At 40.0% G+C, this 25,339-nt stretch overlaps 2 protein-coding genes across 3 annotated transcripts in view; one reads left to right on the forward strand and one right to left on the reverse strand.

The window, feature by feature from the left end:
• ST6GAL2 (ST6 beta-galactoside alpha-2,6-sialyltransferase 2) overlaps window positions 1-9,864 on the forward strand; it is a 98,505-nt gene extending 88,641 nt beyond the window's left edge. For both annotated transcript variants that reach the window (XM_072135837.1, XM_072135838.1), the window contains one exon: window positions 7,719-9,864. In XM_072135837.1, the coding sequence (XP_071991938.1) occupies window positions 7,719-7,981 (263 nt within the window). In that variant the 3' untranslated portion in view covers window positions 7,982-9,864. The remainder of the gene's footprint in view (window positions 1-7,718) is intronic.
• LOC140118217 (pinopsin-like) overlaps window positions 432-25,339 on the reverse strand; it is a 165,933-nt gene continuing 141,025 nt past the window's right edge. Inside the window, exons 4-5 of the mRNA XM_072135839.1 lie at window positions 14,219-14,452; window positions 432-6,672 (exon numbers count right to left, since the gene is read on the reverse strand). Of these exons, the coding sequence (XP_071991940.1) occupies window positions 6,427-6,672; window positions 14,219-14,452 (480 nt within the window). The 3' untranslated portion in view covers window positions 432-6,426. The remainder of the gene's footprint in view (window positions 6,673-14,218; window positions 14,453-25,339) is intronic.

Here is a 25,339-nt window from a genome sequence, read left to right on the forward strand (position 1 = left end):
CTGAGAGCTTGTCTTCATTGGAGGCCTAATGTCTAAAGAGACAGCAGCTTCTCCACTAGTGGTAACATAAGGAAGGCTTGGAATGGTAAAATCTGTAACTATTAGCTTCTAGGTTGTGACTTCACCTTAGGCAAGCATTTATTGTCAAGCATCTCTGAAACAGTGATGTGCAGTAGTCATTCTATAAAAAGAAGCAGACAACAATGCCTGCAAGCCATCAACACCTACAGAAGCAAAAGGTGGTGACTCCAATTACTGATATTAGTATTCATACAAAGCAACCATAGTGGGATCTGCATTGTCAGCATTTACATACCTTATTGCGCATAGTATAGAATCTCTGACAGGTGGCATTACATGTCAAACTCTCCCACACATACTCACATGTGTAGCATCATCCCACATATACTATATTTCCATATTCCTGATAAACAGACAAGACAGAGAACAGAAGACTGGGACTTTTTTTTATTATTTGCATTCAGAATTCAACAATACTTAACTTAGGTAAAATGTAAAAAGCTATTGTGTTGAGAACATAACTTCAAATAACCTTTAAACTGCACAGCAACTTATCACAAGTGAGAAGCACTTATTGTGTGCTAGGGTGCAATAGTGTCTTACACAAGTGAATGTGGCAGTGAAACTCAACCATACATAACAAATATATGACTTTTACTATAGGATCATACATGACTGTAGTAGTTACAACATATTACAGACATTGTAGCCAGGGCAAGATTGTAATATACATGTACAGTGTATATGTGTGTCTATATCATATAATCAGATGGGACCAAACATAAACCTTTTATAATGTTTCATCAACTGAGTGGGTACAGTCTATGTGAGGGATATTTGTGGGTACAACTTGTATACCAGCCACCAGTTTATACAATATTATGTTTCAACTTTATGAAGGTGAAACTGCTTGTGTCTAAATCGAGGTAAACAGATGTCAGGTTCAAGGCAAGAAAAAACTAGACATAATTCATATTCAAATAATTAAAATCTAAGCTAATGTGTAATTAGTTGTTATTTAAAAATTTTGCTTCCCTTAGCAGAAAAATGCTGCTGACATACACTATAATGAAGAATTTAAATGCTACAGGCCCTTTAATCAGTCCATTGATTTTCTCCCAGTGGAAGAGACACAGGACAGAAGATGGCCGCTGGTCACATGTCCACATCACATGTCCTGCACCTGTCTAGGCAAGTCATGTAATCATCACTATGATTGACCGTAGTCGGTTGCTTGCAGTGCATCCAGTATGGCCAGTGTTGTGGTGAGACACCATGGCAGTGAGGCAATGTGCAGTGATGGCAGTTACACACATTATTACTATGGTAACAGAGCAAGACAGTCTGTTACATCATCACCAGGAGCAGAGCATAAGAGGGAGGAGGAGTTACCGAGAACTGAGGGATCATGGGTCTTGTAGTATGATGTGGTGGCCATCTTGGAGATAACTCCACCTACGTTAGAAAGGCCAAAACATTTTTTGAATCATAAAGGAAGACTATTTAAGCCCCATTTAGTGATTAATGGCATTGAGTCTAATTGTATTCATTTATTTTTCTTTATTGGTTTAAGGGAATAAGAAAAGCATAAGAACAAATTTCTTTAAAACCTGCACTTCTGATTTATTCAATATGTTAAAAGTTTAGTTACGCTTTAAATACAGGCTATACTGTACCATAAATATTCAGATTGCGTCAGACATAGTACTAAATTATAATCATTAATACTGAAGAAAAATACTTTTACCCATTAGCTGCACAAAGCCACACAATGGGGGGAAATTATCATACACCAGCACATCTACCTTCTGTATAGAGTAGAATTGGCTGTTACAGGAGCCCATTGAGGCCTGAAGTAGAGCAGGCTATAGCAAGTGGGCTCCACCACAGCATGCACCCCATTCCATGTCCACTTGGCTTGGATTTGACATAAGAGGGTGATCTAATCACAATTCCTGTTGGTGCAGAAGCCCTGGTAAATGTCCCCAATTGTTCCATATTAACTTCACAATTCAGAATTCAGCTTTCATTTACTACTGTATGTGTAAAAGAAAGAAACAGTTATGAAGCAGGACATGGCGACGGCCATCAGAAAAGCTGTTATTACAAGTAGCATGGCACTGCTAAAATCAGTAGAATCTTTATGGAAGATCAATACTCTACTTCTTCAGTTCTAAAGCCCTTTCTGGGACCCTGTGGCACAGCTTCAGTCTGATTTTAGTTTAGATATGCTAAAAGCATTGTGCATATTATTCATAAAGATAAAAATATACAACTTCCATTACACAAAGTTAGTTTTTTTCTCAGGGGGGAATGTTTACATTCTATTGTTTCACAATAAAGTCCACATAAAAAAATATACTTTATATAATTACAAGACACAAAGACAATTGGCCCGATCTATCATCAGGGATTTTTAAAGCCACTTTTCTGGCGTGTTTATTTTGGGCTAGTTTGTTTTTTCTGTCTCATTTTGTCAAAAGTTTAGTTTCAGCAGTTTTGGAGTAACACACTTCACAAACTGATCACACTGAGCCGTCTGGATCATCAGAATTCATTTATTACTATAGTGGAAGTCTGCTTCTGCTGCTTGCAGGATTACTGCTTTTCTAACTGTCATTATGCTATGGTCTGCAGACTTGTGAGACTTTCACTAGCTAGGATAGTTTTATCTGGCCTGTGCAGCTAACACATTTGTAAACGTAATAAAAGTGGCACACTTCAAACGCCATATTTTCTGAAATGTAGCATAGATGCACCTAGGTACTCCTTTCCATTCTCAACTGTTAGTTTAACAGTACATATCTAGAAACACAATCCTGATGTGATATTAAAGTGCTTATTCCTCCCTAAAATAAGACACCCCCTGAAAAGAAAACCTAGTACAATTTCTTTGCAGTTAAGAAATATTGTTACACTATAAATGCTCTACAAGCACCTACCGGGACAAGAAGGGCTGATTTAAGGAAAGTGTTATTGAGAGATTGGGGCCAATGATTCCAATAGAAGTGGAGTCACAAGAAATTCAGAGTTTGGGTGTTGGAGAAGTTGTAGATTTTTTTGTTCATAGAAAATAAAATATCCCTAGAAAATAAGACCTAGTGCCTAGTAATTTGACTGCTAATTCTATAAAGAAAAAAAATTTAATTAATAAAAATTAAAGTTAAAGTCTCACATTTGTAGAGAAAAAAAATTGTTATGCTATGTAAAGCACTTCCAAAGATATTAAAGTAATTTAAAGAAGAGCATTACAGAACAGCAAAACATTATCTGGACATTTACTTACCAATTACCATGGTCAGAAAAGGATTAATTACAAGCTTTTATGAATTACCATAAATTCTAAAAAATTTAAAAAAAATGCATGAGTGCTCCTACTTCTCCAGCTGACAGGCACATTTTAAAAGCTATAACTTAAAACTTTCAAGCAGAACATAGATACACCTCAAACAGCTATATGTTCTGAACCATGGCGCATAAAAACACAGCCCTAGTGTCATTTTATAAAAAGGTAAATCTCCCCTTTAATAGTACTAGGATTGTGTTTTTACATGCCACAGAACCATAGATATCAGTTAAAGTTACAGTCGGGAGCGGGAGCTGTATATAATAATCGCATTACCGACAGTAACTTTATAAATGGATTTCTGTAGCACCTATGATATAATCCTTTTTAAAAGGACACCAGAAATGTGTTTCACAGTATAGAAGATACATCCGTTTCAAAAGTGCCCTCAGTGTCATAAAATGTTAAAAAGTCACATGAAAAATCTTTTAGCCACCTTTTCAGTGGTGCATTTTTAAAGTTTTTATGCGCCTTTTAAAAAGTTGCAAATGATAGATCTTGAGCAAATTAAAACAGCATGCTTGCAAAATGGCAAAGAAGTAACATAACTAATGCTTAAAGGCCAAATATGTTGCAGAGTTTGGCAAAACACTCCAGAAAAGTGGCACAGAAAGAACAGTACATAACATTGTTCTATATAACCATGTTTAGATTGTCATGGTGAATTTGCATATCATTTACTATACTATACATTATACACTTTATATAAAATGCAGTAATTATGTGCTGTAAAATCTAATCAGCAGAATATCATCCAAAGATACTCCTACATGGTGTGTTTTTGTCCGCTGTGCATGAAATTATCCAAAGTGCCTTTTCCATATGTTACCTGCTGGTAGAGCTCCCACTATGCCCACTTCACAATGTTCCTCCCTGCAGAGCAGCCGAGCTATTAACAGACTATCTCAGTAGTGCATTAAATAAGACATCGCTACATCTTGGCTCAGATACCAGATTTATTTTTTCTTCTACCTTTTATTCTGTTGTGGCTGTACTCTTATGGAACCTATGGCTATGGAGTAGGCAAGGTAATATTGCATAGCCTGGAGCGTTGCTTTCCATATTAACATGCCACGGTCTCATTGCATATACTGGATTTCAAGTTCAAGCTTTTCCCATGTGATGTAACATCAAACCTTTCATTAGTTTTACAACCACAGATTTAGATTTGGTTTGCATTATAGAGTCACCGTCTTTATAACAAATGCCAATCACAATTATTAGGTGAAAATACTTGTATGAAGCTCCTACAACAGCTAGCCCTTATTCCACATACATACATCTAATGTAAATAATCACCTCTAACTCTCATGTGTGACTTCATACTATCTCTACTAAAGCAGTGTAGGACAACATTTGAATTCCATACAAAATGGACTGGCTACTTTTTATAATGTTATTATCACATCAATTGTAAAAAACATTCGTAAAAGTTACTTTAATACAGTATCATGCTGCCTAAAAATGTCTTTGCCCTACCTGCGGCTTTTGCATGGACAGATAGATAAAGCACCACTCAGCTTTTATATAAAATGTACATCCATCTTCTGACATTGTAATATGCAGGCAGTGAGGCACAATTTCTGTGTAAGGAGCCTCTTAACATTAAAAAGCCCTATAATCATAAAGCCCTCTGCTGTCCTTTTATGTAAAGTCTTCTAATATCAGAGTTTTTATGTTGGCCCCTGCAGTGTTAGAGAGGCGAGGTGACAACCACTACGAATGGCTGCTGTCACATGCCATTCAAAGTGTCTAGAAACCTGTATGGCCATTGTTATAGCTTCACAATTCATTGTCACTTTATTTGTTGGCATAAGAACATAGAAGTAGCTGGTTAATATTATGAGACGCACAAAGAGGCAGCTCTGGGGTTTACACATTCCTGCAATGATTGATTTTTAGCAGAAAAATCACTAGATCCCTTTGTATTAAAAGGTATGCATACCTTTACAGCCATTGGTTATGGCCCAGTATGTCATCTAAAATATAAGACAAATCAATTGTGCAGTAGATCTTTCCTTTGCAGGCCTATATGTCTTCGTGGAAACAGACTACAAACAAACAAACAAACTATAGTCTAATATTGTAGGCACAGCCCTACACTTTGCCTCCTTTTTGTTTGTTTTTTTACCAATTGTATGTAAGGGACAGTAGAGTTCAGTGGCAGGTTTATATATAGGTGTATATAAACTGTTAACATCAGTATATTTCAGTATATTTCCTGAAATCACAGAGTCTTGCAGTGCTGGGGTCCTGGGTTCAAGTCCCACCCAGATCAACATCTGTAAAGAGTTTGTGTGTTCTCTCCATGTTTATGTTGGGGTCCTCTGGTTTCCTCCCACACTCCAAAACATACTGGTAGGTTGATTAGATTGTGAGCCCATGGGGACAGGGAGATGTAGATACAAAGTTTAACCATTGGATTTCCATGCTGGTGAAAAACTTTTGAAAATACCCAGGTGGGCGGGGTTGCCGGCCACATCACATTTTTACATGGGGGATGCAGTATTCAAGGACCCCCATTGAACTCCATGGCAAATAAGCTCACAAATTGCCACAATGTGATTCTGTGCCAGGATGGGGAACTCCTCTTTAGAGCATGCATACACACTAGTAAGGTGCATGGACCAAAGTTGTCTTATACTGTAGGTTAAGGTGATAGACACATGTGACATATCATTCTCCTTACAAACCTTTCCTAGATGTCTAGCAAGTCATTACCCGAGAACAGACAGTTAATATTTCCTAAATCTTGGTGCATGTGTGTTGCACAATAGGATCCTGCAACCAGGATGACAATGTGTATTTGTAGAAAACTATATGTGCAGCTTTCACGTTCCATATCAATGTCTTACTGCATATTTGTTCATTTTAGGTCTAGAATATCTTTCTGTACACATAGCTGCAGCCTATACTCCATACATATAAGATGGGACTATATTATCTGACCACAGTATTGACATGCTTTCAATCAACCTCACAACAGAACTTCATTTCTTTGGTTCATGGAATGAAATTGACCTCATTGATAATTGTCTAATGATATAATTGCAAGGAAATCACAAAGCAGAATTCTTTTTATTTTGCTTGGAGATGCGTTCGTTTGTGTCAGAGGTATCTTTATCTTGACTCGATAAGCATGGAACCTTCTCAGCACTTCCAGGGATCAGTGTATCTTTCGGTGTGACAGTGCTGTTGAGTCTTTGGTTGAGCTGAATAACTGTTAGGTTTGATTGGCACAGAGATTTTCCATCGATTGGTGATGATGGATGGCAGTGGAAGAGTAAAAGGAAGCATTTGTAAAACTAGAAGGAACACAAAGCATAATGTTAACATAGTTAAGCAGATTCACTAAATAATACTATCTTACACTCTCAATCTATTTATTAAAGAAATGTACCAATTCAAAAAAACTATAAGATTTATTAAACAAAAAAAAACGCCCTCCACAGCGCGAATTGCGATTTTTGCTTTCATGTTACTTTACAACATACATATCTTATCATTATCACATATCTTAAACTTTTATAAAGCAGTGTGGTGGAGAGGAGGAGGAAGTGGCCCCTCCTCCCTCCATAGAAAACAGCGGTGCACGGCCGCACACTCGCAAAAAGATAGAGCATGCTCTATCTTTCTGTGGTGTACGGCGGGTGTGGCACCATACCGCCGCTGGGCCACCATTGACGCCTAAATGAGCCCAAAGTATTCAGAATGCCAACACAGGCATTTTTAAACTCAACATGGCATCGATACCTGTCATGTAAAAATAAACTTCGTGACGACAGGTTCCTTTTAAGTTATACAGTGTTCCTGTGTTATTTTTTTCAGCTTATCTTTTCTACATTCTAAAGATAAATGTGACAAAGTTTACTGTTATGTTACATTTTTATCACATTTTGATAAAAGTTAAACAGAGCAGTTTAACAGATTGGTCACACTGTTAAAAAGTATTACATTTAATTCACAAAACAGAGAAAACACATAGTTTGCTTGCAGTGTGTAACCATTGATCTGCATTGGACCTGCATAAACAAAACAGCATAATACATCTCCATCAAGTGACATGCTTTCTATGCGCAGAATGGTAATAGACAGCCAAACAAAATGATCTGTAGTTTTATGAAAAATTGTTCAATATAGTATTTTATTAACTGAAATTGGAGCCTATGATTGACAACTTTCCTGTAACAGTCTATTACTGATACTACTGAGTATTAGAAGCTGAGAGTACAAAGAATACATGCTTACATCTTGTGTGACAGGCTAGAAAAAGTAATATTTTAAATATGTATCTTTCTGTATTAGAATTCAGTTTCTTATGTATTTTTCTTTCTGTGCTTATATTTGTTAGGTATCCTCATTATGATGTCTCTGTGTGAGAAAGTGCATGTGTATGAATATATCCCATCATACCGCCAGACTGATCTGTGCCACTACCATGAGCAATACTATGATGCAGCATGTACCCTCGGTGCATATCACCCCCTCCTCTATGAGAAAATGCTCATTCAACGGATAAACCAAGGGACAGAAGACAATCTCCTCCGGAAAGGAAAAGTTACTCTGCCAGGCTTCAGTACATTGCATTGTCCTTTAAATGACCACATTACATAAGAATGCATAGATCGCCTATGGAAATAATGTGCAATAACTTGTTACTGTTGTTAGACCAACAATACTTGAAAACGATATTGCTTAGACCATCTAAATGAATTGGTCTTTAAATTTAAGCTGGTTGGTTGGTGGGCATAGTAATATTTGTCTAAGCCAATGAGTACTTATTACTGCTTCGCTTATGTCTGGTGGAAGGAGGGTGGTCGGGGGGTTGTCAGTATTCTAATATGGACCTAAAGATCTGCTCCCATCAAACCATAATGTGCCATATTCTTGCTATGTATTTAGAAACTGTCAGCTTACAGAACACATGGACTTTCATCAGTACATCTTCCTCAATGTGTGACCTTGAGGTCTGCCTTCTGATTAGAAGGTCAATATGGCCATTCACAGCTGTAGATATACTTTATGTGGTCACCAGTTGGATGGGCACAACGATCATGTGTAGTATGAAATGTTTTTCATAAACAAAATTGCTACATAACAAAGTGTTAATAAGGTATTTGTTTCTTTAAGATATCTATAGAATAGGACATATAGGCTGCAGGACATGCTAGATGCTTGTTTAGAAAGGTAGATGTGAGCCTGTAATTGGGTGTGAGATTCTTAATACTGTGTAGTTTGCTTCCGGTTATACCACTGAAATATTCAGCCATAGTGTTCATTACAGCCATAGCTTAATAAGATGTGTCCATACACAAAGAGAAGGCTTGGTAAGCCCTGGCCGCTTTTGATACTTTGTTATTTTGCACAGTAACAGGCTAGAAATGTGATGATTTTTTTTCCTCATTTGCATACTCGTTAGTTGTTAGATATCTGCATTAATGTGTCTCATTCTGCTGCTAAACCTAATGCTCACAGTACTGAACTAACACTGTTGTATTGGCGGGAGGATGCAGTGACCCTGGTCCAAGGACCAATGCTTCGCAAATATCGCATGGTAGATTAGAGTGAGATAAATAGGAAGATCTAGTCGTGAGACTCTTCTTCACTGTATTTATGTTCAAATGATCTTGAAGATTTACGATGTAAGGAACTGTTATGAAGTAATTACTACTTGATCCGTGACCACATGCTTTTCACAGAGGTTTTAATATATGTGGCACTCTTTGGCGCTAATATACTGTACAGTAGAATAGAACACAACATTTTCTATCTGCCTCACCTGCCACATGCTGGCACACGTACACTGTGCACCCACAAAATGTATACTGTTTATATCTCGTTCATTGCCAAGCATCGGGTTGCACTTTATCTACGATTCACTAAGCTCGGAGTCAGTATAACGTTCTCAATGGCTCTAAAGTTGGTGATCCTTGCACTTAAACCTGATAAACCTAAGCACTGGATTTACAACTGATAAATTCAGTGAGCATAAGGCAAGTGTCCGTCATGTGTATTGGGGAAAGGATACAGTATTAAAACTAGAGATGATCTATTATAGCGGGACCACAGACTAGAATTTATGGGGTCATATATCTGTACAGCAGTCTGTCTCTTGCGGTGCTCCAATGTATCCCTGTGCATCCATTGTGACGGATTCTGAAAAAAATTCACATCTAATGGATCTATTGTATTCTTTCAGCCTGAGTTGCAGGATCACTCATAAATTTTACCTGATCTTTTTGTATTCTTAGTGTTTTCGATTCAAAGCCAGACTAATTTTTTACTAGCTTTGATGGTCTTTTGGTAACAATTTATTTTTAACTTTCTGGCTTGATGTCCATCAAATAAAATTTAATATGTTTCCAAGTTGCATCATTTTTGAACAATGTTTGTACACATTTGAACACTTTTTCTATTTTGGTTTTGTACATTTTTATGTATGCACAATGTATAGAAGATTTCTTGTAAATAAACAGTTTGATTTTTTTTTTACTGAACTGTGTGTTGTGTCCATTATTCTGACAATCAAGGTTTCCCTGCATAGCGGTGCAACTAGTCCTCCCTCCATACAACCCCACTCATTATTGTTTTTAGGGCCAAACAGACTTTAGTATGATGTATAATGTATAATACCCCACTTGTTTACACCTATTGGACTAAGATTTGAACATAAAAAGCACAAGTATTATGCAGGAAATTGTTATCAGCAAGGAAAGAGCATAAAGACTTGACCCTGATTATTCCAGATTGCCGTATTTGTGGTTACATGTGTATTGCATGTACTGTTCTGTATCTAAATCCTTGCCTGATTGTATCATATTGCTATCATGTGGTGTCTCTAGATGAATCCTTTTTTCTCATGGAATCTGCATCCTTTTTGTGTGCTTTTGCATTAACTGAGTGAACAAGAAAGACATATTGTACAACTTTTTAAAGTGTTCTGAAAATGAAATAGACATTGAACCTTGTGACTGGTCATTCTTATTTCTATTCCTATTTCTTCTGATATAATAATAAATCAGAAGTGACAAATCCATTAGTTATCTTATATTAGTTTTCTTGGTTATCTTTCTCTGTGATAAAGAAGTTTTCATACCAGAGGTGCAGCTAGCAGCGGTAGCAGTGGGGGGCCCTGGACTTTGAGGATCTGTCTGAGGAGCTTTGGTAGCCTGCAGTATGTTGGTAGGACAACACAACAACTGCATGACCGTCTCACAGGTCATAGAGGAAATATTAAGAAAGGCTTTTTGAAACATGGGTTGTCTAAACACTTTATTTTTATACATCAGAAAAATGAAAAACTGATGATTATCAGCCAAATAGATCACATCAGCGATAATGTGACAAATCAATACCAGACGTTATGTCGGAGAGAGGTTTACTGGATGTATAAGTTACATACCCTTAGTCAGGACGGCCCCAATGAAATTTCCGAAGCGGTAGTGTAATTTCTCTTCTGCCTGTTACGTGAACAGCATTGATGCATCCAATGCCTTGCCTTCAATACCTTCTTGGTCACCCTCGACCACCGTAGTTATATGCATTCCACTAGGGTTCCATTACTATCTCTATGCTGCTATAATTTGCCCTCAATACCTTTTTGACTACTTTCGGCCACTGTAGTTACAAGCGTTCCATCACTATCTCTGAGCCGCCATAATAAAATTATGCATTTCGCTAGCGTTTCAAGGAACGAGACCACGGTGATCAGGATTCACAGATATATGTTATTTTATTTAATTTTATGCATAACTATTTATTTTGAATTGTCTAATATTGGTTTTAGATAATATTTAATTTGTAGTATATACATTATGAATTGTTTAACTATAAATATGAAGAATATAGGAAAAACTGCACCAAGACTATCGTGGGGCACTGACAGTACACATTCCCAAAAAAATCAATTACCTTCAGCTTGCAAGAAATTAGTACTTTTAATCCTTTTGTTTTTAAAATATACAAACATAAAAAATGCCCAATAATGACGCGTTTCGGGTGTACAACACCCTTTCTCAAACATAGGACAATACACTGGCAGTCAATTGCAGATCTTAAATAGCATAGGAATGAACAAAATAAACAACGTTTCGGGAGGTTGGTTCCCGTCTCTGCACGCCGGAATAACCCACGAAAGATAGCGGGCCAGTGCGCATGCGTGATTAGGACCCGCGCGCCGGATGTTTAGCCGGCGCGTCATGGCAACGCTTACTTCGCTCACATGAATGGAGCGACTGTTTGTAAGCAAAGAGGCGTGCCATCCTGCTGACCGAGGTACATCGCTCTGAATGGCAGAATGGCTGCGCTACAGACATGTAAACAGATGGGATAAAACATTAAGAGGGATAGTAGGGATAATTTCATCTACCTATGACATAATAAAACATATATACGAGAAGGGCATATAAAGAATACATATACATTATAAAAGGTAATGGAATAATAATAATAATAATAATAATAATTAATAAGATAATAAATTAAATAATATTAAATATATTAAATGATAAGATAATCAGATATTTGTAAAACATATATGTATCTAGAGAGCTCTTTAAAATGACATGATATAGTAGACATCTAAAAGACATTTGAAAGATATTAAGAGACATTGAAGGAACGATACCGGTGTCTCAAAAATTAGAAGGTATAAATGGGGGAAAAAAACACTTAAAAATATATTGGCCCTGAGTCGGTTGAGACCTGGGATGACAAAAAATCCCTTGGTATCCCTTTTTCCTAAAGTCCTGGGCAGTTTCAAATGTGGACACGCAAGATGTAAATGTTGCGAAACAATTAAACACAGACAAAACACATTTATGTCTAACATAACGAAAGAATCCTACCCGATAAAAAGTTTTTTAAACTGTGGTTCTAATTACATCGTTTACTTAATAGAGTGCAAGTGTAAACTGCAATATATCGGGCGAACTATCCAACCTTTAAGAGAAAGGCTAAACACACACAGGCATAATATCCAAAATGGCTTTACTCTCCACAGTGTATCCCGCCACGCAGCTATCCACCATAATTGTAACATCAAGGAATTCAGCATACTCCCGATAGAGCATATTGACCATACTGTTCCCCAGAGGTTTAACCATCTCACAAAAAAAAAAGAGAGATGTATTGGATATTCAAGCTTCAGAGCTTGATACCTGTAGGGCTGAATGAAAGTCTGGAGAACATCTACTAGAGTACCTTTCCTTATTATTGTTGACTAGGATATGAATTATATTGCACTGTTCTTCACCTCGGAGGTAGATTATAATTGCACATATTAACATAGCTGCTATTTTGGGTGTATATATATTTATATATATTTTTTATCGATTCATTATGAATATATACATATATATATAATTTTTTATCGATTCCTTCGTTTTTTTCCCCCATTTATACCTTCTAATTTTTGAGACACCGGTATCGTTCCTTCAATGTCTCTTAATATCTTTCAAATGTCTTTTAGATGTCTACTATATCATGTCATTTTAAAGAGCTCTCTAGATACATATATGTTTTACAAATATCTGATTATCTTATCATTTAATATATTTAATATTATTTAATTTATTATCTTATTAATTATTATTATTATTATTCCATTACCTTTTATAATGTATATGTATTCTTTATATGCCCTTCTCGTATATATGTTTTATTATGTCATAGGTAGATGAAATTATCCCTACTATCCCTCTTAATGTTTTATCCCATCTGTTTACATGTCTGTAGCGCAGCCATTCTGCCATTCAGAGCGATGTACCTCGGTCAGCAGGATGGCACGCCTCTTTGCTTACAAACAGTCACTCCATTCATGTGAGCGAAGTAAGCGTTGCCATGACGCGCCGGCTAAACATCCGGCGCGCGGTTCCTAATCACGCATGCGCACTGGCCCGCTATCTTTCGTGGGTTATTCCGGCGTGCAGAGATGGGAACCAACCTCCCGAAACGTTGTTTATTTTGTTCATTCCTATGCTATTTAAGATCTGCAATTGACTGCCAGTGTATTGTCCTATGTTTGAGAAAGGGTGTTGTACACCCGAAACGCGTCACGATTGGGCATTTTTTATGTTTGTATATTACTCAACTAAACAGGACAAACAAAATTGTAAGACTATGTGGGCAAATGTCAAAATTGTAGTGTGTCTTCTCACCCTGGAGGTTCTGTGGCTTATTCCATATCTGATACATTTTTCTTTGTGCATCAATGGTTGTTTTGTATTGCCGAATATTTTATTAGATTATGTATCTTATTATACTTATGTATTGTATTGTATATAATGGGAAAAATATCCATATCTTACTCACGAGAAAGGTTTACACTGACAATAGTAGGCAGAAGGAGCACCAACAGAGTCTCTGGAGTCATTCATGGTGGTAACACACTATAAAGCTCAGGGGATTTCATGCTCTTTATTTTGTAAAGAACAAAAATATACCTGTATTCTTGCAATTTAAAGTTAAGTGTAAATATTAGTTTATGACCTTCTTTGCTATTATACTGAAAGGCAGTCCCCAGGTTATGTACAAGATAGGTTCTTTAGGTTTGTTCTTAAGTTGCATTTATGTTGGAACTGATATACTTTGGGTTGTCAAGAATCAATGAAGCTCCATTGCAGACACCATAGATAACTATTATTGGCCATTGCAGTCTCAGCCTGAAGTTCAGTGCATTTCCAGCATCCAAATATCTTCACCAGAAGTCACAGAGGTCAGTTTATAACTAAGGGTCATTTGTAAGTCTAGTGGGGCTGTCTGTACTATAGTGCTAATCTTTTTCAGTTCATTATTTTTGTGTTGTTGGTCTCATACACATAATAATGACACATAAATAAGGTAAAATCTTACCTGCTTATTCATAAATATGTAGATTAGTGGATTGCAAACAGTGCTGCTTTTGGCCAGAATTGATGGTATAACGCTTGCAACGGGAGTGACAATTCCAGGCCTTCCAAATGTAGCCAGCAGTGCAACCACTCCATAAGGCAGCCAACAAATAAGGTAGCAGATCACAGTAGTGATGACCATAAACAGCACATGGTACTCTCTCTTTCGGGCTGTACTTTTTCTTATTTTTCCAACCTGGTTAAATATAGAATTATGTAAATCTTGTTAATCTTAATCTTTATTCTAGCTTTTTATAATTTAAGATACAAACTATTAAAAATTGTACAGCTTACTGACTTGTGTTTTAGGAAACCAGAGTATCTGGAAGAACCCCGCACAACCACATGAATAACATACAAACTTTCTGCAGGGGCTGCATCACTGTTCATGGCACTGAGGTTCTACTTGTTCTAGTTTTTCCAACCTAACCACATATAAACTTTACAGTAGTATAAGAGATAAAGGCGCGGCTCAGTGAAGAATGGATTAACATCCAATGGTGGGTGCATGCTCGTAGGGGTCCTACTCAAGATCCCAGGAATCCAAATAATCACACAAACGAGCAGCACTCCGTGGCGTGGAATATTTGTTCACAAGTGGAAATGCAACGTTTCAGCTAACTCAATGTAGCCATTCGCAAGCAAGCGGAGTGCTGCTCGTTTGTGAGATTATTTAAACTTTTACAATATATATTTAGCTTCTTTGTGTTATCTGCAAATGACCATACATCCTTATTCAGTTCTAATTATATTGTTTCTTAAGGGTATTTTTAATTCAAATCAGCCGTCATTTATATATTTTTAAGAGCAAGGAGAAGAGCAATTGTTAAAAAATTGAAGAGAGTCAGCTCACCTGGATGACAAATTTAATTCCCCATGTGGAACTGAAGTGCTCCAGTATACATATGCAACATCCCCCAAAGGTCTGGCCTTTTCTAGGGGCCTGGAGACAGCCGGGGCCCAGAATACCAGAGTGGCTGGTGATTGCGGCCTAGGGCACGCTGATGTCACAGTGCTTGGTATGGGGACCAGAGGGCTGTCTCACAGCCTGGCAGGTCTCCAGCAGGTGGTGTTTGCTCGAAATAAGGAGGGGGAGGCTGATGTACGGGTTCTCCCTAGGGCAACCTCTGACTGTCTGTAATATGAGTCCCTTGTCAATGGAGGGGGAAGCCCGTGGTGGTAAACAGCCGTGTTCATGGATCAGACGGAGGCATAGTTGTGCAAATCAACTCTCAGTTTTTTATTGAACAACAGATATCAGGCAACTAGGGGCGGACTGGCCATTCACTCCACCGGGAAAAATCCCGGTGGGCCGACCTGTCTGAGTGATCTGGGGCCGGTCAGTGCAGGAGAATGTGACATAGACTGTCAGCCTGCATCAGCACAGAGAGCAGCCTCACCTACACTACAGGCAGCCTGTGCACTTTCCTAGGGTCAGCAGCAGACAGTCCCATACACGCTGCTGCCCCTGTAAATAGCAGACAGCTGATTAGCAGCTACAACGAGCTCTGCACACCTCCAGATAGGACAGAATTGAGATCAGGCACAGGGCACTGCTCCGGCCCCTCCTCCCATAACCAGGAAGCAGGAGGCTGCTAGACGGGGCGGAGAGGACTGGGGAGGACTACAAATGTCATGTTTATGAAGATCTTAGCCCTGCCAGGCAGCTGCAGCTGCTTCCCTGCACATTGATTCTCCCCACAAAGAACCTAGTTCTCTTTCTCCATGAAAAGTAATTGCAGAAATGTGTAAAGTTTGTGCTTAAATGTTATTAGCATATATATATATATATATATATATATTATATATATATATATATATATATATATACACTCACCAGCCACTTTATTAGGTACACCTGTCCAACTGGTCGTTAACACTTAATTTCTAATCAGCCAATCACATGGCGGCAACTCAGTGAATTTAGGCATGTAGACATGGTCAAGACAATCTCCTGCAGTTCAAACCGAGCATCAGTATGGGGAAGAAAGGTGATTTGAGTGCCTTTGAATGTGGCATGGTTGTTGGTGCCAGAAGGGCTGGTCTGAGTATTTCGGAAACTGCTGATCTACTGGGATTTTCACGCACAACCATCTCTAGGGTTTACAGAGAATGGTCCGAAAAAGAAAAAACATCCAGTGAGCGGCAGCTCTGTGGGCGGAAATGCCTTGTTGATGCCAGAGGTCAGGGGAGAATGGGCAGACTGGTTCGAACTGATAGAAAGGCAACAGTGACTCAAATCGCCACCCCTTACAACCAAGGTAGGCAGAAGAGCATCTCTGAACGCACAGTACGTCGAACTTTGAGGCAGATGGGCTACAGCAGCAGAAGACCACACCGGGTGCCACTCCTTTCAGCTAAGAACAAGAAACTGCGGCTACAATTTGCACAAGCTCATCGAAATTGGACAGTAGAAGATTGGAAAAACGTTGCCTGGTCTGATGAGTCTTGATTTCTGCTGCAACACTCAGATGGTAGGGTCAGAATTTGGTGTCAACAACATGAAAGCATGGATCCATCCTGCCTTGTATCAACGGTTCAGGCTGGTGGTGGTGGTGTCATGGTGTGGGGAATATTTTCTTGGCACTCTTTGGGCCCCTTAGTACCAATTGAGCATCGTTGCAACGCCACTGCCTACTTGAGTATTGTTGCTGACCATGTCCATCCCTTTATGACCACAATGTACCCAACATCTGATGGCTACTTTCAGCAGGATAATGCGCCATGTCATAAAGCTGGAATCATCTCAGGCTGGTTTCTTGAACATGACAATATGTTCACTGTACTCAAATGGCCTCCACAGTCACCAGATCTCAATCCAATAGAGCATCTTTGGGATGTGGTGGAATGGGAGATTTGCATCATGGATGTGCAGCCGACAAATCTGCGGCAACTGTGTGATGCCATTATGTCAATATGGACCAAAATCTCTGAGGAATGCTTCCAGCACCTTGTTGAAGCTACACCACGAAGAATTGAGGAAGTTCTGAAGGCAAAAGGGGGTCCAACCCGTTACTAGCATGGTGTACCTAATAAAGTGGCCAGTGAGTGTATATATATATATATGTAATGTATGTGGATCAGTATGTACTAGTAATTCTGCTGGGGTTGTATGGAGAAAGCTCACAGGCTGAGATCTCTCCATACAATAGAGATCAGCTGTAAAAGTAGTTTAAATTAGCCCCCTTTTCCTAGACCATAAAAATAAATAAACAGTAACAATCATAAACATGCTAGGTATTGCCACGTCCCAAAATGTCCAATCTATCAAAACAAAGAATGGAAAATAGCGCCCAAATGTCAGAATCGCCACTTTTTAAAATCTTTTTTTTTTGCATCCATAAATATAAATATAAATAAAGGAGCTTGGAGGTATGACTAAGGACCCACGGATGGGGTCTGAAACGCGTAACCTGTGTTTTTCCCTGTGATCACTTTTAACTTTGATGTTTTTTCAATAAAATTTTTTTCCTTATTTTTACCAACCCCTTGCCTGATGCTGATGGACCTTACAATTTTTTGTGTGCCATTACCGCTAGTCCCTGGGATTGGACCGGGTTAACCCATCGAGCACGGCCCCGCACTTTGGAGCTACAGACTAGGTGAGCTGACACATTTTGTCTTTTCTTGGTTTGAATTATATTCCTCTATGTAGGGGGCAGTATTATTGTAGTTATATTCTTGAACATAAGGGCAGTATTACAGTAGTTATATTCATGTACATAGGGGGCAGTATTATAGCAGTTATATTCAATGAAAGGGCAGAATTTTAGTATATTCAATATAAAATTTTGTTCTTGTAATAGTGGTACAGTACCTAGGAGTACATGGGAGACAGTATCCATCTCTGTTTTCTCTTTATTATACATATATGAAACTGAAGAAAGGTAATTAAAATTTTCTTATTATGTGATCCGGAGTAACATTTTGTGAACTACACCCATATCACATGACCCCACCGAATACATTTGACTCCACCCACAACAAAGGGCCACTCTCAAAATTTTTTCCAGGGCCTCTTTAATTTCCCAGTCCGCCACTGGAGTGGTCGTGGAGAGTGTTCCTCAGGAATAAAGCAACAGCCTGGTAGTAGATGCATGCTGGGAGAATTGAGATGGAACTGTGTCCAAAATATGGAAGCTGCAGCTCTGGAGTCTCCTGACTCAATTCCTAGGATTCATTTCTGTGACAGCACTGAAGGTGTGCTGTGCACTGTCTCTCTCTTTACACTCTCAGACTCCTGTAGTCTGGACTGGACTAAAAGACCATGTGCTCCCACTGCACAGTGGTTTTATATTCCCTGTGGTCAGGTGGTAGCACCTCTCCAATCACACTCCAGTTTACAATACAGCCAACTCATTGGTTAATATCTTACACCCGTTCCAGGCAGAATCTACAGCTGGAGACAAGAGCAATGAAAATAAATTGATGCTATTCTAGCTGTTGTGTCATTATTCAGAATTATGTTATTCAGAATTACAGAATAAGTTGAGAGAGCATAAGTATCAATTTGCACACTAACACACTATTACCTGTGAACAAGAGGGTTTACCCTATGAGCACACATCTTCCTTTTTCTATCATTTTATTAATGTGTAGATTGTGGACCCACTATCCCAACAAGTTTGGCTTTGGGCTATACCCAAGGGCACTATCCAAGTGTCCCCATCAGTATGCACCCTTTAACCATCCCTGCAGAGATCTGCATTTTGTTTTGTCAAAGGGTGCCTATAATGACCAGGGACATGCATGGTTAGGCCAGGAATACATTGGGACTGAGCACACTCCATTTCGAAACACAGGACCAGGATGACGGATCAGGTCTTCTATGTGTGCAATGTATCAAGTGTTCCAGTCCTGGAATATTGAAAAAGTGGAACACTCTTGAGTCACAAATCTATATCTTAGCTGTAGGTAAGTGTGCTGTCGATAACACTGGGCCTCCTCCCCTTCCTAATACAGGCTTTAGTATTCATGTCTTTTTTCCAAAACCCTGACCAATCAACTAAAGGAAATCATGGAAAGTGCTTGTGCCAGAAAAGTGTAATAACTCACAATAGTTTGGATTTACATCTGCAACACACCTTGTAAGCTAGTGTTGATCACAGAGACCTTCTTTCCACATTTCTTAATGCATACCTCCCAACCGTCCCGCTTTCGGCGGGACTGTCACGATTTTTTAGCTGTGTCCCGCCGCCCCGGGAGGTTGAGAGATATTCACGGATTTCCCTGCATTGTCCCGGGCCAAGAGACTGAGTCCCGTCTCCTGGTCCCGGGACACAGATCGGCTGCAGAGACACAGCGGCAGCGCGGAGGCTGTGAAGTCTGAGCTCCCAGCACACAGCACTACCCCTCCTCCCCCCCCCTCCCCTGCCGCGGGATGTGTGAGGAGGAAACATCAGGGGGGGAAGTGTCACCTGGAGATCCTGAGCTCCCAGCACCTCAGAGCACAGCACGGCCCCTCCTCCTCCCCTCCTGTGTGAGCTGCCGTGATGTGTGAGGAGGGAGGCTGCAATGTGCCCCGGCCATGGACCCTGCACACTCCTCTGCTCCTTCTCCTGAAGCTGTGGAGGTGCAGGGGGCAGCACAGAGAGAGCAGCACCTTGTGTGATGGCTTACCCCCCTCAGGAGCTGCAGACGTCCAGTAGAAGCATCTCCCCAGCAGAGATGAGGTAGGACACAGCCTGACCCTCACAGTAACCTGTAGCTGTGTGTGCTGGGTGACAGGACACATCTATCAGGACTTGTATGTCAGCATTGTGACATACAAGCCCTGCAATAATCGCAATGTCACCGCGCTCTAACACCCACGATCGGAGCCGACTCCGATCGTGGGTGTTAACCCCTTACACGTCGCGGTCAAGCATGACCGCGGCATGTGAGGGGGTTCCCGCTATGGATCGGATCCCCCGCGCCGCTTACCGGGGGAACCGATCCTCTTCTGGCCAGCTCCGAGGACTGGCATGTGCCCCGGAGCTGCCCGATGTCCCTGCCAGTCTGCACGCTCAGACAGTTTACACTGCGCTACAATGAAAAAGTAGAGCAGTGTATCAGAGCATCGCTGGTTCAAGTTCAAGTAGGGAAAAGTAAAAACATGTAAAAACACTAAACACTACACATTAGAATAAATAAAAAATAAATACATAAAAATATAAGCCCCTAAAATGTCACTTTCCTATAAAAACACTTAATAAAGTATAAAACACACAAAAAACCGCCACATATTTGGTATTGCCACGTCCGTAACAATCTGTATAATAAAACAGAATCATTACTGGACCCGCACAGTAAACGCCAGGGAAAAAAAGGAAAAAACTTTCTGAAAAAAGATCATTTTTAATAAATACCTTTAAAAAAAATTTCCTAAAGAGTGATAAAAAAAAGTTCTGCACTCTAAAATAAGACACTAAAAAGAACAACTCTTCTCGCAAAAAATATAAAACATGTAAAAAAATTGTTTAAAAGGCCATACTGTCCTAAAAATGGTAACATTGAAAAGAATTATTGTGTTTTAGATTTTTTTTTAAAATGTAAATCTTTTGTAGAAAAAAAATTCTTAATTTTGCCATATTTTGGGGCCAATAATTTTTCTATACTTTGGTGTGCGGAGCTGTGGAAAGAGGAGCTGTCACCCTGAAAAACAGCACTAGGAGGGCGCGTTCACACGGTGCGTTATGTCCTGCGTTTTCATTGCGTTTGAAACGCATTACATCACCTGAGGAGGCGATTTGCCTAATTACATTACTGTTAACGTTTCCGTTTACAGAACGCACTCTAAACGCAATGTCAACGCATGCGTTAACAAGCGTAAACAGTAATTTAATTAGGCAAATCGCCTCTCAGCTGTTGTAATGCATTTCAAACGCAATGAAAACGCAACCAAAACGCACCGTGTGAACGCGCCCAGAGATGTTACTAAAGTAAGCTACTCCTAGTGCTAAGACAGACGCAGCGGTGCTACACTGATAGCGTTACCGGAAACCTCTGATAACACTAACAAACACCGCTGCGCTGTACCCTAGAAACGCCAGACCGCTCTCAAAGGGGTCCGACGTATTCATGAGGGGGCGGTCCCTCTTCCCCTGACCGCCCCCGCTCGTTCCATAGGCCGGCGGTGACTGCCGCGTGTCATGCCCACAATCCCACCCCCTCATGAATACGCCACTTTGAGAGCGGTCCGGCGTTTGTAGTGTACAGCGCGGCAGTGTTAATTAGCGTTATCAGAGGTTCCTGTGTAACACCGCTGCGTTTGGTTTAGCACTAGGAGCTGATTACTTTAGTAACATCTAGTGCCGAATTTCTGGGTGACAGGTCCTCTTTAAGGTGTCATTTATGCGGTATGAGATGACACTTAAATTAATACCATTTTGGGGACATCTTATTGAGCGGGTGCATGTCACAATAATTCAGTGCATCCGCCACAGTGTGTGTTATTTGTGTCTTCCAGGACCGTGCTTGCTGTGGACTACTTCGGATTCGAAGGATTACGTCGATGACTGGCATTTCTAACAAATAAAATGGTCAACGAGGGTGTGTCTGCGTTCTTTGTTCAATTAAATTTATATTTGTTACAAAACGGTGTGATTATTTATTTTTTTGCGACACTCTTCATAGTTTGCCATAGTAGTGGTGCCGGCTAGGTGACGGTGCTCATTACTAAGGGCTGGCCTTAGTGTTTGCCTTAATTTTTTTGGCAAATTCACACTAACGCCCATACCATTACCTCGGTACCCACCGCCACCAGGGGTGCCGGGAAGAGCCGGGTACAAACCAGTACCTGACCGTCTATAGATGGTCAGGTAGTGGGGCGGCCGCAGGCTGTTATTGTTGCGCTGGAATAGCCCCCTAACAGTGGGCTATCCCAGCTCAGTAATGGCAGGCTGCTGCTGCTTTTTTGTATCTGGCTGATTTGAAAAATAGGGGGCACCCCATGCCGGTTTTTTCCATTTTTTTTTAAAAATGAGGGAAACAGCCTGGGAGCCCCCTTGTAAGGGGGGACCCCATGCATATTTTTGTCAAAAATTTGAAGAAAAAATGGCATGGGGCTCCACCTATTTTTCAAATCAGCCAGATACAAAAAAGCAGCAGCAGCCTGCCATTACTGAGCTGGGATAGGCCACTGTTAGGGGGCTATTCCAGCGCAACAATAACAGCCTGCGGCCGCCCCACTACCTGACCATCTATAGACGGTCAGGTACTGGTTTGTACCCGGCTCTTCCCGGCACCCCTGGTGGCGGTGGGTACCGGGGTAATGGTATGGGCGTTAGTGTGAATTTGCCAAAAAAATTAAGGCAAACACTAAGGCCAGCCCTTAGTAATGAGCACCGTCACCTAGCCGGCACCACTACTATGGCAAACTATGAAGAGTGTCGCAAAAAAATAAATCACACCGTTTTTAACAAATATAAGTTTAATTGAACAAAGAACGCAGACACACCCTCATTGGCCATTTTATTTGTTAGAAATGTCGGTCATCGACGTAATCCTTCGAATCTGAAGTAGTCCACAGCAGGCACGGTCCTGGAAGACAAAAATAACACAAACACACAAAAAAGGGCACGCAGCCATTGGGGGGGGGGGGCATGCTCGTTGTCTAGGGGGGGACATGCTCGTTGTCTAGGGGGGGGCATGCTCTTTGTCTAGGGGGGGGATATGCTCGTTGTCTAGGGGAGGACATGCTCGTTGTCTAGGGGGGGGGACATACTTGTCTAGGGGGGGGCATGCTCGTCTAGTGGGGGGCATGCTCGTTGTCTAGTGGGGGGCATGCTCGTTGTCTAGGGGGGGGCATGCTTGTTGTATAGGGGGGGGCATGCTCGTTGTCTGGGGGGGGCATGCTCGTTGTCTGGGGGGGGGATATGCTCGTTGTCTAGGGGGGACACGCTCGTTGTCTAGGGGGAGTGGAATATGCCCCCCAATTATATACATAAATATACATTGGTGCCAGTGGGGTTAATCCGTGTATATATATATATATATATATATATATGTATATTGCTGCTATATATACATTGGTGTCAGTGGATGCGTTGGAGGTATGAGCAGTGGCGTGGCCATGGGGGTGTGGTTAGGGGGCGGGGCTAGGGTGTGGCTTCTGTGGGTAAAAAAATCGCCGCGGCGCGCTACGCGCGCCGCAGTTTTGTCCCTCTTTCTCCTCAACAAAAGTTGGGAGGTATGCTTAATGTGTGGACTCAAAGATCCCAAAGTTACATCAACTGTATGCCATAAATTTCCTTTTGATATCCAGCTGGTCTTGACCACATAACCCTCTAAAATCCTGTAGCCGGTCAGCAATATAAAACATCTAAAGATTGGACACAGCCAGGCTTCCCTTCCTACCAACCTTACTGCACTCCACTGCCACCGGGTAGTAATGTTGGTTATATTTCTATCCTTAAATATGATTCTTTTAGAAAGGAAAAGAACTTTAAAATAAAAATAAACTGTTTTTGAGTAGGGTAAAATGTATTTTCAAAAAGTTCAATTCATTTTGTGATAAAAAGGAATATGTGTCTATGTATATGAGAAGGCAAAAAAAACATTTAAGGCCACACAACTAAATATTCTCATGTAATGGTAAAATATATTTATACCATTAAAACACACAACCAACATAGGAGTGGAAGCATAATTCTTAAAAACATAATTCTTCAAATTGTACACTAGGTGGCACCACACTACGACATTGCAGAAATCAAATTAGAAAATAGAGATGAGCGAGCACTAAAATGCTTGGCTGCCCGTTATTTGATACAAACTTTTCCCGATGCTCGAGTGCTCGTCTCGAATAACGAACCCAATTAAAGTCAATGGGAGACCTGAGCATTTTTTCACTGAAGAACACATTAAAAGAACAGTGCAGAATAACACATTACACATGTTTACAGATGTTTTCCTTGTAAGAACACATTGAAATAACACTATTCTTCACATTGCAGGTGTTCGCACGTGTCTTCCGCTACGGCTATCTGCAGTGGGAAGAATAGAATAAAATCAGTGAACACAGTGAACACAATGAACACAATGAACACATGATCACATACACATTGAAAGAACACTATTCTTCACATTCCAGATGTTCCGAACATGTCCTAACTTATCGGGAGACACGCGCGAACACCTGCAATGTGAAGAATAGTGTTCTTTCAATGTGTTCTTACAAGGAAAACATCTGTAAACATGTGTAATGTGTTATTCTGCACTGTCAACACTGTTCTTCACTGTCTTTTATTAATTTAATGCTCGATCTCGAGCCGGTGAGATACTCGGACGATTATACTCGCTCATCTCTATTAGAAAACTATCACAAAGTGAGCATTTTCATAGAATATCTGTGCTTTGGATGCTAGAAAAATTATATAGGACTTATCTTTTAGCATTAGTTTTGTGGTATCTTCTAGGGAAAAGTAAATTAATTTATCATTCTTAGTATAAAAGAGAGCTATAGTTTAAGAGGAATTAACAAAAATCCACAGAATTCCATGTGAAATAATTCTACACCATCTTTTCTTGTAAAAGGGTAGTCATCCTATTCCTCCAAAATGTTTGAATAAATGGACAACTGGACATTTCTTTTCTATTTTGTGTATGTATTTAAGTATATAAATGTGAGCATATATTACGGTAATTTGTGTGATTGTGTACATATGTGTGCATGTACAAATGTAAACAGGCAGTCCCCGACTTAAGGACACCTGATTTACAGACAACTCCTAGTTACAGAAGGGACCTCTCTGCCCACTGTGACCTCTGGGGAAGTTCCCTGGATGATGAACCTAGCACCTACGTAAGATCGGAACTGTCTGTATACATTTTTTAAGGGGAAGGAGACTCCATACAGAAGTGTTCTATGGGACTCAGGCTGTGGAAATGAGGTTTGGTCCACCATGTGTGCATAGGAAAGCAGGGCCTTGAAATCCCTTTAAGGTACTTGCCACTTAAATTGAGCAGGAACGGTTGGACCATGATGTCTTGTACAACACAGTACTGAAATGCTAATTAGCAGAAAAAGAAAAAAAAGATTCCTTTTAAGCTCTTTATTCATAGGACAGGGGACAAAACCCTGGGACAGCCAATTGAATTCTTT

This window comes from Engystomops pustulosus, chromosome 2 (genome assembly GCF_040894005.1).
Source record: "Engystomops pustulosus chromosome 2, aEngPut4.maternal, whole genome shotgun sequence".
NCBI classification, from domain to species: domain Eukaryota; kingdom Metazoa; phylum Chordata; class Amphibia; order Anura; family Leptodactylidae; genus Engystomops; species Engystomops pustulosus.